Source organism: Musa acuminata, chromosome BXJ1-6, assembly GCF_036884655.1.
Source record: "Musa acuminata AAA Group cultivar baxijiao chromosome BXJ1-6, Cavendish_Baxijiao_AAA, whole genome shotgun sequence".
Taxonomy (NCBI): domain Eukaryota; kingdom Viridiplantae; phylum Streptophyta; class Magnoliopsida; order Zingiberales; family Musaceae; genus Musa; species Musa acuminata.
The window spans coordinates 6,354,847-6,373,161 of record NC_088332.1 but is presented as its reverse complement, the minus strand read 5'-3'; the positions used below and the strand labels follow the sequence as shown (position 1 = coordinate 6,373,161).

The following is an 18,315-nucleotide window of genomic DNA, read 5'->3' as shown; positions in this document are numbered from 1 at the left end:
CTTGTACATGTCACGTTTAATTGGTCACCGATTTGAATGTTTCTTTTCCAAGTCTAAGCTGTGAATAGGGCAGTCGCTACATTTCGATTGCTACATACAGTTCTTTCTTTGCTCATGTCCACGTCAATTTGTAACTTCCGATGATGGCAGATTACTTGCTGCTGTGACTTGAATTCTTCAATATATGTCGTCAAAGATTCAGGAAAGTGCTGTTCAGGTTGATCTTATTCTGCAGACGGCCAGAGAGGAAAATCCATTCGACAATGAGGTTGGCCTGTGGGAGATTTCTTATCCGAGTACACGTACACTCAATCGGATGTACACGTGAGGCGCACGTGATTAATCGACTCTGAAAGGGGGAAGATCTCAACGATGGCGACGAGGTACCCTATTTGTTGGGGGTGTTTGGACCACCTCGCCAAATCACCACACCCCCGCCATGGCGACTCCCTCCCCAGCACCGCCCGCCTCTGCCGCTGCGGCTGCCGCAACTACCTCGGGCGCCTCGGATCCCTCGTCCGCCACGCACCTCCTTTCCCGACCCTTCGCATCCCCTCCTCTCCTTCCCGCTCCGCCCTTCTCCTCCCAGCCGCTCAGCAAACCCCTTGGCCACCCTCCGCCTCCACCGCCGCCTCAGGGATTCCTCTACCATCAACGGGGCTTCGCCACGACGCCTGCTGCCGGGCCGGCCCCGGCGGCCTCGGATCAGTCCGTCGCGGTGGCCAACCCTGCCGTGTACACCAGGAACGCAACCCCCGCAGCCGCGATGACCTTCGCCGCCGCTACCCAGTCCGGGCCCTTTGCTTGTGGCCCAGTCGATCGTCCGGTCCGCAACGTGAGGCCGCGTTTGCCACCCTCGACTTCACAGCCCGTGACGCCGATCGTGGTCCCGAGGCCCGTGGTCACTGCCGCAGGTGCTTCTAGGAGCGCTCCAGTAGCCACGCAACTAAAGGTTTGCAATACCCTTATACAGATTTCCCCCACATCCCTTTCTTCTCTGGGCATTATGTTATGATATCTGTATTTTCCTATATTTCATGATAATCACATATATCTTCGTAATCTATAGAAATTAGCATTCATACTTCATAGTTGGGCTCTTGTCATACTCAACTTGCTAGAAAACAAGGGGGTCGATCTCTAATTTGCATCACACGTTCACGCTCATTGCTATCTAACGTTAACTTTTCAGGCTGCAATACTCTCTTCAGTGTCTTCAACACCAGAGCACAATAACTGCAAGGAGAGGTAAGTGGCAATTTACATTATTTCTTTCAAATTCATTAATGGCTTTCTGCCTGCGAAGTCCGATGATGTTCATTTATATGCAGGGACGAGAGTAGGGAAGATGATGTTGTGGTCATTCACGATCGAAAAGTAAGCAAAACTTAGGCATTCTTTTAATACCTCTATTGACTTCATAAGGAAGACGAACAAATTTGGTTCATTTGTGTATGTGATATATTCAAAATATATTTTATGTATGATTGCTTTTTATAAGCTATTGTTGTGCTTGGAATTATAAAATATGGTGCTATTCAGGAAGAAAGCTGGATTGCTACCAGCTCTAGGTGGATTACTATGTTCATATGAATAAAGATAGCTGGGGGAATATATTTGTTGAGTCTTATGGAGAAAGACATATGCTAATTTCAGGCCTTTGTATGTCACAACAGCAACTTTCCTTTTATATTAGACATGATAAAAATCGTGCAATTTATTCTCATTTTAGTTGTTTCTGCTAGAAGGATACCTGATCTCGAAGCTTGTCTAAGTGAAAATAGGATGCTTTCTTACTATTGGATAATATATTGTGTAATTTCTATATCTGTTTACTTGATTTTCTAGAAAAAATATTCTAAAGGCCTATATTAAGCGGTTTGCCAGCCAAACACATGGTCACTTTGCAAAATTGTGCTAATATGATTTGTTGGGGCTAGGTGTTGAATTTTTTTAGATCCTATGCAGTAGTATGTTGTTCATGTGTAATGCTTGAGATTTCAATTTGGCAAGAAGTTCAATTGTTTAAGAACTTTCTTTTGAGGCTTACATTGTTATATTTCAGGGCTAGCTATTTGGTTATTTCTGGCTGATGAGCTTAATTCTTTAATGTATTTCGTTTTTTATTTCATACCATTTTGACCTTTTAATAGAAATTATTGGAGCTTTTTCCAGGTATCTAATCATGCACAGACACATTTCTTATTTCTAGGAAGTTTGCTTTCTTCATATTTCCATTTTGCATATAGTTTCAACCATATTCTTTTCTCATCGAGCATCCTTTAAAAAAAATTAAGTTACCTAAGAGTTGCCAAATGACATCAATTACTTTTGGTGAGTATTTTAAACTCGAGCTTGTGAAGATGTGACAATTTGTAAGAGGACAAAGGGATACAAGTACAGTAGATTTTGCTGTGTGTAAACTGCTATGTTGACAGAGGGCAGTTTCATGGATTGTGCTCACTTAAATTTTCAAGTTGTTGTACAACACAAGGAAAATCTCTTTTTTTTAGCACTTTGCTGTTTGTTGAAATAAGCTAGATATGTTGTGTGCAGTAATTGGCAGAAATATATAAACCTTGGTGTGATTATTTAAACAGATTTAGTCTACAATATATGTAATGGTTATTACTGATGGTGATCTTTATGCCTATTGAAGGTCAGAGTACTGGATGGTTGCTCGCCCTCCCTTTATTCCCTTTGTCGTTCTTGGATGCGGAATGGCCAACCTCATGAAATTAAGGTTTCAATATATCCTTCTTTTTACCAAAAAGCTTTATGATTTCTGCTATAGCAAATACGCTAGTGTTCTTTGCCTATCAAATTTTTTATCTGATGTTCTTTGTGGCTATGCATATGGGGCTTCTATGCTTGGTCTAGTACTTAACTTTTTTTTTTTTGAATGATAATGTGTTGCTCATTATTTGCTCCTCCATATTTGAATCAGCTAGGTGTTTCTAAGCATTCGGCACATATGTAATTGCTTGTATGCTTTAGGTCCCACAGAAAAGTTTTATAGAACATATATAAAAGAAATCTCTGCATGGCAATAAGTAGAAATCAATAATTTTATTTTTGTGGTACGGGTGCAAGCAGGCCGGGGGTGTGTAGTCTGGTGGTTGGAAATTTCAAGATGTGTGGCGTCAGTTAGGATTGGATACTATGTCAACAATTAGCAATTTTTTTCTTTTCTTTTCTTTTACTTTTTTTTTTAATTCTTCATATTACTTCTTGCAGTTAAACTTCGCCAACACTGAGAAGCCCATTCCAATACCTTTGCCTTTATCCATGTTTGATGCTCAAGTGATGAAGCAGCATGAAGATGTTACTGAAACTGAAGATGTCAACAATGAAGAGGTCTGTTGTGTAACATTAATTCATTTAACCTTGCCTATTGGAATAGAGCTACTTTATATTGTATATATAAGCTTGGTTAGCATTGCTTTATTGAAGGAGAACATCACAATATTTCTTAAGCTTTTGCTTTTGGATTAAGACTGAAAATTGTGATTAAACTTAATGAGGAAATACAATCCCAACATACAAAGGCATTCGTGTGGATGCAACGAAGAGAAGGTTTAGATGTGAGTTAAGATATGAAGATAACCAAAACAACATAACACCACCATTATCAAGAGAGTTGACGTGGTATCTGCAAAATTAGTATAATCCATAAGCATTTGATATGCTACACTTGTTTGTAAATCTTGTCTAGTTTCATAGATAACTATAACTTGCTGTATAATTTGCCACTTTGGTTTTCTATGACACATTGTTCAAATTTAGTAACAATGGTCTCATTGTACATATATACATGAACATTTGTCTTAGAGGCCTAGAATTTTGAGCTTCCAGACATTTATGCTGCAAATTTGTTTGAGTTTCAGTATTATTGCCATCATGTCTTGTGCCTTTTAGTTGTAACCATGAGCCAACATTGTTATGACTAGCATGAAGTTTTGGCAGTCTGGTGGGGACAATGAACTGCCTATTTTTGTTAACCAAATATCAAATAGTTATTTACAGCAACCAACAAGCATTCTTACATGGTTATGCTTTTATTTTTGTGCAATCTATTTACCTTGTTCTTTCCTTGGATCATATTGCTAGTAAACCACTTATTAGGATTTTAGAAAAGGGCACTGGAAATGAGGATAAAAGAAATTGGATACTTTATCTCAAGCAATTGTTTTACTAAATAAATCTTGCAACCTTTTATTGTCCATAGTTTTAGCCTTTTTCTTTATGTATCCTCCTTTGCTTGCAACTCTTTTTTTCTTAGCTGCTAGAATTGTGGAATCATAATATCAAAGATGTACTTTTATTGAAATATGAGATTAACTTGCAGCCTGTAGGTTGTGTTGAGGAGTTATCTGCACATGATTTGTTAGAAATACATATAAATCATGCTAAGAGAGTTCGAGCAAGGTACACTTCCTACCTAATATGTTGTTCTATCTGTTTATTTTGTCATAACCTTCTACATCATTTTGTAATATCTACCGATTTGAAGTTGAGGCTTTGGTTAATAAGTCTGTTACTGGAAATTTTTACTTAATTTTGGATCATGGCAATTGCTTGACTAACATATACAGGGACAGTTTACTAAGAGTCGATAATAATGTGTCCTTTTTTAAGAGACTACTGGAATAAGAAGTTGGTCCGAGACGAAAGACCATATATCTAACAGATTTTGTTATTTGCTTTTACATGGACTTCAGTGTTCCATCATGACCTTCCTGAGTATATATAATGTTGATTTTAATATGTCAGTTGTCTATACATAATGATGTGTAGAGTGCGGGATTATATAATAGTCTAAACCAACTTCTGTGTCTATTCAATTTGTATATTAAAATATTCCTTAGCAAACAATGAAAGCTGTAAATTATGGTGCTGAGTAAGCTATTATTAGTTCTAAGGCCTTGTCGCTGACATTTGTTTGCTTAAGATCTTTTGCCCTTTCCTTGTTTGTGATTTATACGTTCAAAGTATATCTGAAGGTTAGTGTCACATAGGCACACTCTAGCATCAGCTGCATGCTTTGGCATTTGTTTCCAGCAGCAAATTGGTAGAAAGAGACATAATACTGCCTTTTCCCCAAGAGCATGCCATATGTGCTTCTATTAGTGCACATAAAAAATAAAATAAAATCCACAAATTTGTGAGTTACCATGGAGATACTGCTTAGTGCATTGCACAAAGCAATTATCGTAGCAAGTCATGTACTTTCTTGCTTTGCTCCTTACCTGGTGCATCAGATGCCTTGCTCGATGACCACTGATAAAAAGGAAGATCCCTTTGTTCTAAAAACTACTTTTATGTGAATGCAACAGTTTTCAGGGAAAGCATTTGCTGTAGCTAATTATTCTCTCAGGACTCTGATAAATGATAAACCTAATCTCCTGCTTTCTTATCTGATGTAGGTTGCAAAAAGAACGCCTTCGGAGGCTGGAACGTTGCAAACAAAGATTGGCCTTTCTCCTTCTGCCACCCATGGAGTTTGAAAGAAATGAAACTGACAACTAGGTTTCTCTGCTACTCTTTGGTGATTCGCTTCAAGCCACCAGCTACGTTCTCCCTTCACCTCAAGCCAGCATGAGAGACTTCACACCCAGGTAGCTGGACCATGTTTTAGTTGTGCAGATAGTGCTTGTTGGGCTTCGAGTTTTGTAGTGGGACGAGGGAGAAGATTCAGTATAGGTTGCATATCAGTTGTATAAATCTGATAGGATTTGGAAATTTAATGAGTTGGGACAAGAAAGCTTATTCACATGAGAATTTACAATAGTTTCATAATTTGACAAACACACGATCTGTTCATTTCCAGAACTGTATAACAATATATTCAAGCTTAACACATCGCCCGCATGACCAATCTTACCCCAAGTATTAAACCATTTCCAATAGAGTTGATTTGAGATGGTAAATGTTTTTGATTTATGATTCCATGATTCATTCTGATACATTTCAATCCATCCATCTCAAAGACACCACTCCTCTTGATCGATGTCACATTGTATTCTTTTCTTCTTGATGATCAAAACACAAGTCATTTGCTAGTTAATACGGGCTATTTGCAGCTCCAAAAAGGAAACGAGTTATGCAATTCATATGATGCCACTGAATTCTCCCAAAATAAAAAGATGTTATGTTGGCTATCTACGCTTTGACTTCATCTGCGGATCATGCTGCACTTGAACAGAATGCAATGGTTGACTGCAGTAGAGCGAAGAGTCTGTCAACTTTGACTTTGCCTATTGGTGGTGTTGTCATACATCTATTTATATTCGTTTGTTCCAGTCACCAGACTTTTCACACGCACACAAGCACGCGCGCGCGCACGCACTCACGGACGCTGCCTTAAGATTTGTGCTGAAGCATGTGGGGCCCGCGGGGCTAATTATAGATTACAGTAGGTAGTTACATTTCCTTAGCATTACGGTTCTTATATTTAAGAAATTTATATTAAAATCTTTATAGTTATAAAAGTGAATCGTTTATGTTATTGATTTTACTAATGAAAGATACAGTGCATAAATGAAATGATATGAAAACGATAAGCAAAAAAATAATTTCAATGATTACGGTGGATGATGACACCGTTGATGTCTATTATGGTGATGGTTGGTAAGAGCGATATAGCGATCGATCTTATTGATGTTCATCCGGACATTGATAACGAAGAAATAGAGGAGGTAAAATGGTGAGGCATTTGTATTAGTGTAGAAGGAGGAAGATGATGGAGGTGAGGCATATGTGTTAATGATGACGGGAAGGGAGGAAGAGAGGTAGATGAGGCATTTACGTCAATACCACACCGTTTTACCTCATATTCCTCCTCCGATATAGATCTCACCTACCTCTTTTTTTTCCTCCAATGTCGAAGCAAATGTAGAACGATGCTATAAGAGCAAGAGGAGGTAGAGTGACGCAACACCGTTGTAAATGTCTTACCTCCATCCTTTTCCTCCTTCGACGTTGTATCGCTTTGCCTCACTTGCCCTCTCTTCCTCCTTCCTCCTTGTTGTCGACAACGCAAATGCCTCACCTACCTCTTTTAGTGTCGACGTGAATACAAAATAATATCAGAGGAAGAAGAGGAGGTAGAGCGATGCGACACCAATGCAAATGCCGATACCACCATCATTAAAATTACTATTTTGTTTATCATTTTTGTATCATTCATGTATGTGCTGTCACATATTGTATCTTTCGTCGGTAAAATCGACGACGTTAAGATAAATAAGATTAATTATTTTTATAATTATATAATTTTAATATAAATTTTTTGGACGTCTAACTACAATGTATAATATATAATTAACCAAATTTGCCCCGGCAATAGAGTTTCGGGAACTCGTGGCGATTTGAGCAGTTAGGGATGCCTTGAGATTTGTGCCAAAGATTAGCGCTTAATAAACGGGGATGCATACGGGTTCCGGTTCGCCCAAACGGGGAGACCCTTCGCTCACCGACTCTTGTAGCCTTGCGGAGTGACCGGGAGCGGCAATCCGGCAACCATGGAAGAGGATGCACCGGCCGGCCTCGGTTTCGGCGGCGGCGATGAGGGATCTCCGGCTTCCGCCATCACCAGGCAACAGGTACCTCGCGCTATTCCTTCTAAGGGTTGTTTCTTGCGTTTCAGTTGTCTCTGGCCTTCTTGCCCTGGTTGTATTTTTCGAGGAAATTGCTATCTTTAGGGTGTAGCAATCTACTTTTTCACCTGTACTTTCCTTTTTCCGGTTTCCACTGTTGTATGTGTGGTTATTATGCTTGAATCTGTCTTGAACCATGTCCAAGGTTGTGCCCTTCTAATTTTCTTTCATTTTTAGCTGAAATCCTTGATTGCTTTATTCTATGATGATTATAATTGCTTTTAATGGGTTTAGTTGCAACCATATATGTGACCTCACGTGTGGTGCCTTGTTTGCCGGCAGACTGCAGCTCGATGGAAGTGTTTGATGTAATTTAGGTTTCAACGAAGATTGGGTTTTGCTTGCTTGTTCTTGACTATTTTTTTTAATGATTTTACTTAATTTCAGGTTTTTTTTTCCTTCAACGTTTAGGTTTTTTTTAGAAAAGGCCACTTAGGTTATATGTCCATTTAACTAAATCTTAAGGCCTTAAAATTCCATTTTAGAAGTTGTTTTTGTTGTTGATGGTCCAAATTTTTCTTATTTTTTTTTATTCCATTCTTGATCAATTATTGTTCAAACTTAATGTGAAAATTTTTCTAGTTTCACTTACGAAGGTTTTTGTGACCTTGTGCTGTGACAATGAAATTCATATATGATTGATCATATGAACCATACTGATTCTGGTGCAATCTTGTCTAAAATTACTAATGGGTGTACCACAACTAATACAATTATTTTGAATCCTCCTTTGACTGGATGGAAATGCAAATTGAGCATCAGAAATTCAATAGCAAAGCTCTGTCTTCATGAATTTTTTAGGTTAAACTGCTCGAGAATTATTCGGAGTGACATTAGATAACTAGAGAAAGTTTTACATCTGGGATAGTTTAAAAGCAAGATTGATATGGCCTGATCTTGAATTCTGAAGATTTTGCATCATTAGTTCAGAAAAAATAGGAACTGTGGTTTAGAGTTGCTTGACTTGGCATATAGAAAGATTGAAATTTGAAGCAGAGAAGGATATACTTGGTGGCAAAATATAGACATTTCTGTTATATCAGTCATGACTTCCCTTGTGACATAAATTAATGTGCGAGTAAGTTTCCTTGAGTGAGAATTTCAATGTGGACTGCCACAATTATTGTACTCATCATAGCTGGTGATCTATGCTAACATTCTTCTTTACTGTTTTAACTCATGTCTTGGCTCAATGAGGTGGCTGATAGTGATTCTTTTTTGAGAATATAGGGATTATGTACATTGATCCTCACCAAGGCTCACATTGGTGGGAGCCACGTGCACTGGGTTCATCATTTAGGACATACTGTAGCATTAACTATTTGTTTAGTGATTGGGAAGCATCTTTGAATTTTCGGTGTCCAGGTGGATGCTGCAGTCCTGCAATACCAGAATCAAAGGCTTGTTCAGCAGCTGGAGGCCCAAAAAGCTGAAATGCACACACTGGAAGGGAAGTTCAAAGAGTTGAGGGAGAGACAAAGTTCTTATGATAAGTCTTTGATGACTGTTAACAGGATGTGGAATCAGGTTATCTTGTGACTGCACTAATTCGTATTTTGATATAATGTTCTCACTTGTCCTTTTCCTGATTTCACATATTTCTTTGCAACTCCTGACAAAATCATAGTTAGTTGATGATTTGATCCTGCTTGGCATACGAGCTGGTGGTGACCTGCATTACTTACAATCATTGGACCATGAAGATCACTGCAAAGGTTGTTTCTTGAGGTTTACTCTTTTATTATAAATGAAATGACATTGTCATCTAGCACTTATGCTGTTGAAATTTATGTTGTGGTAGCTTGATCCTTTCAATTTTTTTCCAGATGCCCTTGTATCATGTCCCCCGGAAGAAACATTTCTCTGCAGGCTTATAAGAGCAGGATCTGTGGTAAAAATAAGTGGAAGTTTATCTGTGAATTTTGTTCAAGAAGCACTTGCTTCACGCCATGCAGCCACCATCGATCTGATGAAATATGTTCTGGAGACAATCACTTCTCGACGAGATAAAAATGAATGCCTATCTTTTGCTTTACATGGGAAACTAGCTCCAGAAGGTTAGAATTGAAGCATATTTAGCTTGTTGTGTTCTGATTACAGTTTGCTGTATACCTTTTTTATTTGGTTGGGCATTTAGTGTGTTTTTCTGCACTATGATGGCCTATAGATGCTATTGTTCAAATCCAGAAGTTTGATGAATCTCTGAGAGAGGTCATTAACAACATGCATCAATCTGCCGATATTCTCTTGGAGAAGCACAAACAATTTACAGAAGAAATAAACACTTACAAAGAAAGCCTTTCAACAACACAATCTGAGATAAAACGCCTTTCAGGTACTGGAATGAAGTTTTACCTTTTGCTCTATAAAATCTTCATATATTAGAAGTCTGTTTTCTAAACTGCTGTTTCATTTTTCTATACTAACTGTTAATATCCCACATTTATTTGCTAAGAAGGTCTACCTTCTAATTCTCCAATACATGTAATTCTTTTTTCATGTGAAGCTTAAATTGGCAAGAGACTTACACATGTTCTAACATAACTAGTTCTTGCCATAGTAAAAAAAACAAACAGCTTGTGTTTATGACTGTTGATTTTCAAACATATACTACAACAGGAAATTCATTTGATGCCTGTTCCAATTTTCATAACAGATTAGTTGGTGTTGAAGAAAGAATAATTTAATTGGTTGTGCTTGCCATGTCCTAGTCTCTGAAGCCCTGTTCAATAAGTAGAAGAAACTATAGTAAAAAAGGAGAGCTTATGATGACTATTGAAAAATGAGGCTGGTAATGAGATCTTCCAGCTATTTAGATGAGAAGATAGTGGTGGAATTGTTAGCGCATCATTTGCAATGCAGGAGGTAGGGTTTGTGTAGCATGATATAGCAGGAGTGATGGCAATGATATGTACATGACAAAATAAACGTATGATAAGAGGCAAAATGGATTAGGGAAGTGAGTCAAGGATGGAGTTAGTGGAGATCCTTGAACGTCACGAAGCAAACACAGGTGTGGAAATGGCAATAAGAAGAGGGACAATCTATGAGATGATGTTGATTGGTGGGTGGAGGGTCGGAGGTGGATGATGATGAGACATAAAATGAAATAGGGAAGTGACTGAAGGTGAGAGTTAGTGTAGATCATGACAATGGCATTGCACACACTGAGGTGAAGGTGGCAATTAGAAGAGGGACAATATATGAAATGGTGTTGGTGGTGGCAAGTGGGATGTTGGCAAATTTGGGGTTGGTGGACAGAATAGTGTCAAATTTAGGATGACCAATAATTACTAGAATGTGGAAGATCATTCGAGGAGAGAGAGAGATGATACTTTTAACAATGCTTGGCGAAATAAGTAATTTAATTATGCTTTGTGGAGGTTACACTAGTAGTGATGAAAAGTCAAGCCATGTTCTTTTTGTATTAATTCTACTAATCAAGCTTTAGCTGACCTCTGGATTTACAAGATTTAATTTGAAACTGACCATACCATATAACGAGTCCCATCATTCAGTATCTTGCAATATACTGTACCAAAGCATACAGACAATTCAATAGATACTCATTTTTTAATGAGATATCACAGTGTGTCATATGGATATGATATTGTATGGTTCAATATGGGACCAATGTGGGGGTGGGTGCTCGAGATTTGGTTCCTTGGATTAAATACAGTATGTGTACAAAATGTCAGGGCTTTGCAGTCTTACGATTAAGTGGGATATTTATGCTTAGTTTCTTTGCTACTTCTGTCATTTTTTTTTTCTTTATGAGCTGAAAAAAGTTTTTTAATGATAAAGGTGAATTAGAGGAGAGTATGGCAGAGCTCGAGGAAAGTCGACGCAAGTTGGCAATTTTACAGATGCATAAGCATGGAGCATCTACGACACATGCTTCAATTGCAAATGCTGCAAATGGAAGCAGTTCACCAGATAAATCTGCAGATAGAACCATGGGATTGAAGGATCTGAAAGACTCAATTGAGGAGGCTAAGGTGAAATGAAAGCTTGCATTTGGCTTAATATTTGTTCTTCAGGGATAATTTATTATTCATTATGATGCAGTTATCTCCCTTATTTTCTTTCCCAAAAAATGGCAGACATTGGCAGCTAGCCGTCTTTTGGAACTTCAGGAAGCCCAGGAAGATTTCTTGATTCTCTCAAAGCAATTGGATGATCTTCAAGTTATATTCTTGAATACTGAAGTTTTCTTAATGCTTTTTACGTTGCTGATTAGATTAGTCTTGATGTTTGTGTCCTAAATTACACTTAACTCTGAACCTTTTTTGTTAATGTAGAGCCAATTGAAGGATGAAAATTATGTTGTCACATCAAAACCCTACACTTTACTAAATGATCAACTCCAGCATCTGAATGCAGAACTTGTACGGTACAAGGGTCTGATTGAATCCTTGCAGGTAACATTGTGTTTTTGTGGTTATTTTTGTGATTAATTGTTAATTATCTTATAAGATATATATATTCAGGTTGACAGGAACAACTATCTTCCAAAGGAGAATGAATTAAATCTTAAAGCAGACTCAGCTGATGCTATTAAGATTTCTGTTAGCAATTATGAGGCAAAGATTGCAGAACTTGAGCTTCAGATTCAAAAGTTTGTTGTTGAAAAAAATGATCTTGAAAGTAAACTTGAAGAAGCTGAACAGGATTTAGGTCAAAAGCTTTTCTTATTTAAGAATATGCATAATCTTTTAAAGACGTACCTAAGCTATTGCTGTTTCAGGTAGAAAAGACATCAAGGACGAAATTAATGTCATGGCATCAGCATTAACTAAAGAAATGGAGATGATGGAAAGCCAATTAAATAGGTCAAAATTGGCAGCTTCCGAAGCACTTGCACTACGTAAAGAAGCTGATTCTTTGAGACCTCTGTTAAATAGAAGGGTATTGGCCAAATCTTGCTCTCTGTGTTCTGATATGCCATTTGGTTTGACAATAATCTCCAGTCTATTGTGACATGTTTTTAGCTATCTACATCCTCTCCGTATTTATTTTGGAAACAATTTGAGCATCAACATTCCAATTGTAAAATGGATTTCTAAATTATTGCTCAACTATTATTTCCTAGTTTCTATTCCTATGTGTTTATGACTTGAGTATAATATCTCATTGCTACATTTTTCTGGAAAGTAGATTTTAAGGTTCCATAATGATTTTGTTGCTGATTAAAGTTTAAAATTTCATTGATATGGTTGTTTATGCCTTTTGTTAGCATTAAACCCACCAAGTTAGAGAACATACATGATCCTTGGGTCTTTCATACATCTCTTGCTTCTAACATAACTTGAAATTTTTTTTTTCACATACAGATATGTTTCTGTAATTTGCCAGAAAAAAATGTGTTTTAGAATAGCTAATTTGAACATGCCACATAGGGATCAGAGACTTTATAAATTTTACGACTAATTATTGGTCAATGATGTTTGAGAAGCTAAATCTCTTCTATTTTTGCTACACTTTTTGACTTATTTTTTGTGTTCTAGATTATTTTTATCTTTGAGTCTAGTTTCTGTAATTGTCAATTGTAACTCTTCTATAATTTTATTTTTGACAAGATTAATATGTTTCTCTTTTGATTGTATTATTAACGTCTTCAATGTTTTTAGATTAGTGAACACAAAGTCCTATCTGATAAATATGCGGAAGAAATGGTTGAGATTAAATCCCTCAAAGCACTGGTATGTTTATCTATAACATGCTTATTAAGTTTCATTATAAATTAAGGTTTAATTTTGTTACGTGATCAACCATAGCAACAAAGCAAATAGTTGGATGATTATGTTCAAATTTACACATGGTTTTTACTGCTGAATAAAATAAACTGCAGGTTGATAAACTGGAAAAGGAAAAGCAGGAGTTGCAATTTATCATGGATATGCATGGACAGGAATGTCTCGATACCAGGTATGTGCAAAGTCTAAGCACACCATTTTTACACATATCAGAGTTCATTCCTAAATTGTCTGCTCTATATATTGCCCTCCTTTTCTAGTAGTCTTATAACAATATTTTTTTATATTAATTTCTTTTTTTGCTTTGGAAGCTAACATTTCCTTATAGACCTATTGATCTTCTTGATCATTGCTCATGCTGGTGATAATAAATGCTAAAAGCAAACCTTGCAGTTTACCAGCATTGTCCATGTCCCAGGACATAATAGCATGGATTGACACAGGATCTGTTTGCCCTCCAAGGGATTTGTGGTAGCTAGTGTTGTATCAGCATTTCCTTGGCATGGCTGCATGCTGAAATTGTGCTTACATGGTATGTGCTGATTGGCATAGGATGACATGGTTGACACATGTTGCTTGGAAGTCCATTTCTTTTTTTTAGTAGGATTTGTAGGTGCTTGAATTATTCTTGCAAAAAGATTCATCAACATGTAACACCTGTCAATTAGAATATAGTAAAGTACCCCTTTTGATAATTTTGAAGTTTGCTTGTAACATAATTGTTTGACATTTGATATTTAAGATTTAAAAATATGTTTACATACTAGTAATGATACTTGATTAAAAGTCACATTGTTTCTTATATAAGGCTTGACATGTGCATGAACTATATATGGAAAAGGTTCGTCAACATAACTTGTCAATTTGATAATTGTAAAATACTCCTTTTGATAGTTCTGAAGTTTGTTTGTCACGTATTGTTTAACATTGGTATATATGTTCTCATATGTTATCCATTTTAAATCATGAAGTTGTTTTTCAATGTTATGATTTTATATGCAATATTAAGTGCATTCTGAAATATATTATGCTTGAGATAGCTCTTATTGTTTAGCTAGTGTGTTGTTCACTGTATTCTCATGCAATAACAAGCCTTAGTCCTATCAGGGGTATTCTGATGATTACTCAACTAACTATTTTAGTTTGATCTTTGACAAAAGATTTAAAGGATTTGAACTTCTGATTCTGCACAGAACAATTGTTGAAATCAAGGAATCAGAACACAGAGCTCATATACAAGCTGATCTGTTGAAAGCTACTTTAGCAGATCACAGCCTTGAGTTACGAGTGAAAGCAGCAAATGATGCTGAGGCAACTTGCCAGCAAAGACTTTCTACTGCTGAAGCTGGAATTCCAGAATTAAGGGCCAAGTTAGATGCTTCTGAGAGGTTTGATATCTGCCATGGTCCAGCATAACTCTCATATTAATCCCTTCTTAACGTATTTGAATTCTTTATTTCTGTCATCCTTTAATGATTTTTACCTTTATTTTCTGCCTAAGTTTTTTTTGTGGTTTATTGCTTAATTTTTTGGATGGATTTCATTTATGTTGAGAAGTTTTAATATTGATGTTGTATAATTGTGAAAATATATATTTTGGGGCTAAATAGTTGGGACATAAACCTATTGTTATTTGTTCACGAATAAGTTTGCCACGCTGAAGAGTTCATTGCTGCTTATTAATGTCACGTAATGTGAAAATTTGCTTTGCAGGGCTAAGCAATCAGATATAAGTTTTTTGTTGTTTTTTAATGAATAATTTGTCATGTTGAAAAGTTTGTTGTTGCTTTTTGTAGCCATACTTGGTAGTTATGTAAAATTCAGTTAGATTATAGTGATTAAGGAAGCAATATGTAGGACAAGAAAGTGAATGAGCCTTGGTGTCACATTAAGGTTGCTCTTTGCGGCCTGAGTGGCCCTGGTTCAACATTTGAAAATGGCCTCTCTGGTATCAGGGCTAAGGACTCGTTACTTGGTCTTCCTCAGACCTAACATTGACAAGAGGGCACTAGGTTCAGCCTTCTAAGTAATATGTTGATATGCTCTTTTATTCTGATTTATTTTTGTTGCTCAGAGATGTCTTAGAGCTTCAAGAGGCCATAAGAATAAAAGATGCAGAAGCGGAGGCTTATATTTCTGAAATAGAGGTCAAGTTCCCGGTCTTTCTGTGTGCTTTTCTTTTCAGTATATTTTGGTTATTTATATATTTAAATGTTTGTTATCCCATTTCCCAAACAGACAATTGGTCAAGCATACGAAGATATGCAGACACAGAACCAACATTTGCTTCAACTGGTTGCTGATAGAGATGCCTACAATATCAAGGTTCTGCCATGATCTTGTAGACCATATCATTGCAAAAAGTGATTTGTGCGTGCAGTTCATTTGTTTTCTGTCTGATGCTCACGACTAATGACTTTGTCTTGTCATTGCAAAAATTAATATGAATATTCAATAACCCTTGTGTATGTTTAATGTCAGATCTTGTGACCAAATTAGAACAATATATCAGCCATTGTTCATCATTTAAAAGAAATTGTCTCAAAAGTATTATAAGCATTGAGGTTATGCATTTTAGTCTCCAATGATATTGCTCATGAATTGAACTATCTGCTAGACCAGAAAACTTGTCTGTGTACAGAAAGGGAAATTGTGAGTCATTATATGAAGTTAATGAAATAATGAGAACTGTGATTTCTCTTTGTGAGTCATGAACATTAACATTGCTTCCTACTTTTGATTTCTTGTGTAAATCAGATTGACAGTTTGCCTAATGTTTTTTTTTCCCATTCAGTTATAACATCTGGAAGATTTGTTGCTCTATCTACAATATACAAAAGAATTATTAATTGTTTGCTCATCATTGTTATATCTGATGTATGCCAGCTAGTTTCTGATAGTGTGAAGATGAAGCAAACTCATAGCTCTCTTCTTTCTGAAAAGCAAGCCATGTCGAAGCAGCTCCAGCAAGTGAACAGCTCATTAGAGTTCTTAAAGACAAAAGTTGCTCATAGTGAAGAACAGGTTCTCTTTTTTTTTTTCGCTTTCGTACTTTTTTTCTTCTTTTGTTATTTTCATGAGAATTTTCACTTGTTTTCAAGCAAATAGGTTGTTAACCGAGTGAATCATACAGATGAAGTTACATGTTACACAAGCTGTTAAAGCTTCCATGGAAAATAGGCACATTAACATCAACCTGGAGAAAACTAAGCTGGAGTTGGTTGATGCCGAGAAAGAGTTGAAGTGGCTCAGATCAACCATTAATTCATTTGAGAAAGAATACGAACGGAACCAGAAAAAGATTGCTGAGTTGAAAGTGGAACTAGAGAGAGAAAGGTGCTGATCTACTGAATTAAATTAGTGATATATTGCTCTACTTCTAACAGCTGATGCTCTATTGCTCCTGGTTTTCAATATATGAATCTGAACCCAGAAATGAGAAGAAAAAGCTAGAGGAAGAACTTGCTGAGGTAAAAAATGAAGTCATGGAAATGAGTTCTGAGAGTGAAGAAGTTACGATCCAGAAACTTCAAGATGAGATCAAGGAGTGCAAGGCAATTCTCAAATGTGGTGTATGTTTTGACAGACCAAAGGAGGTAACAGATTTTTATTATTCTGGGAGTTTTGTATGGCACTTTTCATGTCTAAAAGTTCATTATTCAGCTTGTTTCTCTTATAAATTTAAACAAATGAATATTGCTTCTGAGATGTTTGAAAAGTAAGATCAGTTCAATATAGAAGATTTCACAATACATGTTACCTCAACTTGATTTAACAGTCGAATGTTTCATTTTCTTTCTCGAGTATAACCTCTCTCTCTTGCTCTTTTTTTTCTTCTCAGGTTGTGATCACCAAGTGCTTCCATCTATTTTGCTATCCGTGCATCCAGAGGAATCTGGAGATCCGTCATCGCAGGTGCCCTGGATGTGGCACTGCATTTGGACAAAATGATGTTCGCGAGGTGAAGATATGAGCCTTTCAGAGTCGCCTCTCTAATCACCGGAGCCTTTCAGATTCGTCATTGTAGGTGCCATGAGATTCGTTACTCTCTCTCTCTCTCTCCCCCCATATACATATATAGGCTTTTTAAGGAATCCAATCCATTTTATAATTTTGAATCTCGTAGATGTTTCTTTCATGTTTGGTATTCCATAATACGAAGGCTGGTGGCCTAAATGGTTGAATGAAAGCAATTCGGAGCAAGTTTAATTTGTTGTTCCTGGGTTACAGCTCTTACTCTCTCTCTATCTCTCTCCTGGCAGTTGATATCTATGCTGACAGTTCTTGATTTATCAGTGAGTTTGATGTGCTAGTCTATCTGCTTTGCTTCGGTTCTTTTGAAGCAGTTTGAGTTCTTGTTAATCGAACATGTTGATCAACTGTGGTGCTACTATAAAGCTAATTACATATTATCTCTTATAGTTAGTTATCGTTAACACTTCAGTTATTTCATTTTAAAAAATTATGTTGACATTTATGTAGTTATGAAACTAAAACATTTAAGTTTATTTACTAACATTGTTGGTTTTATCAATGGAAACATGTAAATAAAAGGTAAAAAAAAATCTAATATTTCACTTGGTGGTTGTGGACGATATTAATGGTGGCAAATGCAAAGCAACTATGGAGCACTAAAAATTCATTAAGATCGTATAGTTGGGTCTCTCGTCCTCTCTAGAACCTTAAGTAGTACCTTTACTTTGCTTTTCCTCCTAGTGCTCACTTGACTCTCATCGTCGTCTAGAGCCCTCATGGTTGCCTCTACCTCGTCCACCTCCTTGATGTCCCCCACTACCTTGTCTCCGTTGCTCTTTACCAGGTTCAGTAGTACAATCGTAATAGTTTCCCTTGCCCTCTCGCTCCCCCCATCCACCAGGACACTGACGTCGTCCACTCTTGGA

General features: G+C 36.9%; 2 protein-coding genes across 4 annotated transcripts; both read left to right on the top strand.

The window, feature by feature from the left end:
* Positions 1 to 373: 373 nt before the first annotated feature.
* LOC135675878 (uncharacterized) lies at positions 374 to 5,773 on the top strand. The gene is made up of 7 exons (XM_065186493.1): positions 374 to 952; positions 1,193 to 1,248; positions 1,332 to 1,377; positions 2,660 to 2,743; positions 3,238 to 3,357; positions 4,349 to 4,428; positions 5,427 to 5,773. The coding sequence occupies exons 1-7, from the start codon at positions 440 to 442 to the stop codon at positions 5,527 to 5,529; spliced, it is 1,002 nt and encodes a 333-aa protein (XP_065042565.1). The 5' UTR covers positions 374 to 439; the 3' UTR covers positions 5,530 to 5,773.
* A 1,669-nt stretch (positions 5,774 to 7,442) lies between these two features.
* On the top strand, positions 7,443 to 17,643 carry LOC135582151 (E3 ubiquitin-protein ligase BRE1-like 2). 3 transcript variants are annotated; one of them, XM_065186490.1, is made up of 19 exons: positions 7,445 to 7,604; positions 9,024 to 9,185; positions 9,286 to 9,373; positions 9,485 to 9,715; positions 9,826 to 9,993; positions 11,463 to 11,656; positions 11,762 to 11,845; positions 11,960 to 12,079; positions 12,149 to 12,335; positions 12,406 to 12,566; positions 13,289 to 13,360; positions 13,510 to 13,586; positions 14,608 to 14,802; positions 15,489 to 15,561; positions 15,653 to 15,739; positions 16,301 to 16,438; positions 16,548 to 16,750; positions 16,848 to 17,010; positions 17,256 to 17,643. In XM_065186490.1, exons 1-19 carry the CDS (start codon positions 7,524 to 7,526, stop codon positions 17,385 to 17,387), a joined length of 2,616 nt encoding a protein of 871 aa, XP_065042562.1. In that variant the 5' UTR covers positions 7,445 to 7,523; the 3' UTR covers positions 17,388 to 17,643. The 3 variants fall into 3 exon arrangements, with proteins under 3 accessions (XP_065042563.1, XP_065042562.1, XP_065042564.1); XM_065186492.1 differs by lacking the exon at positions 7,445 to 7,604 and having other exon boundaries at positions 9,052 to 9,185; positions 9,290 to 9,373; XM_065186491.1 differs by lacking the exons at positions 16,848 to 17,010; positions 17,256 to 17,643 and having other exon boundaries at positions 7,443 to 7,604; positions 16,523 to 16,750.
* The last annotated feature ends 672 nt before the right edge of the window (positions 17,644 to 18,315 follow it).

Coding starts and splice junctions, on each gene's coding strand:
- LOC135675878 (XM_065186493.1), top strand. CDS start 440: ATGGCGACTCCCTCCCCAGCACCGCCCGCCTCTGCCGCTGCGGCTGCC. Junction 953..1,192: donor CAGTAGCCACGCAACTAAAG/GTTTGCAATACC, acceptor TTAACTTTTCAG/GCTGCAATACTCTCTTCAGT. Junction 1,249..1,331: donor CACAATAACTGCAAGGAGAG/GTAAGTGGCAAT, acceptor ATTTATATGCAG/GGACGAGAGTAGGGAAGATG.
- LOC135582151 (XM_065186490.1), top strand. CDS start 7,524: ATGGAAGAGGATGCACCGGCCGGCCTCGGTTTCGGCGGCGGCGATGAG. Junction 7,605..9,023: donor CCGCCATCACCAGGCAACAG/GTACCTCGCGCT, acceptor TTCGGTGTCCAG/GTGGATGCTGCAGTCCTGCA. Junction 12,080..12,148: donor GTCTGATTGAATCCTTGCAG/GTAACATTGTGT, acceptor ATATATATTCAG/GTTGACAGGAACAACTATCT.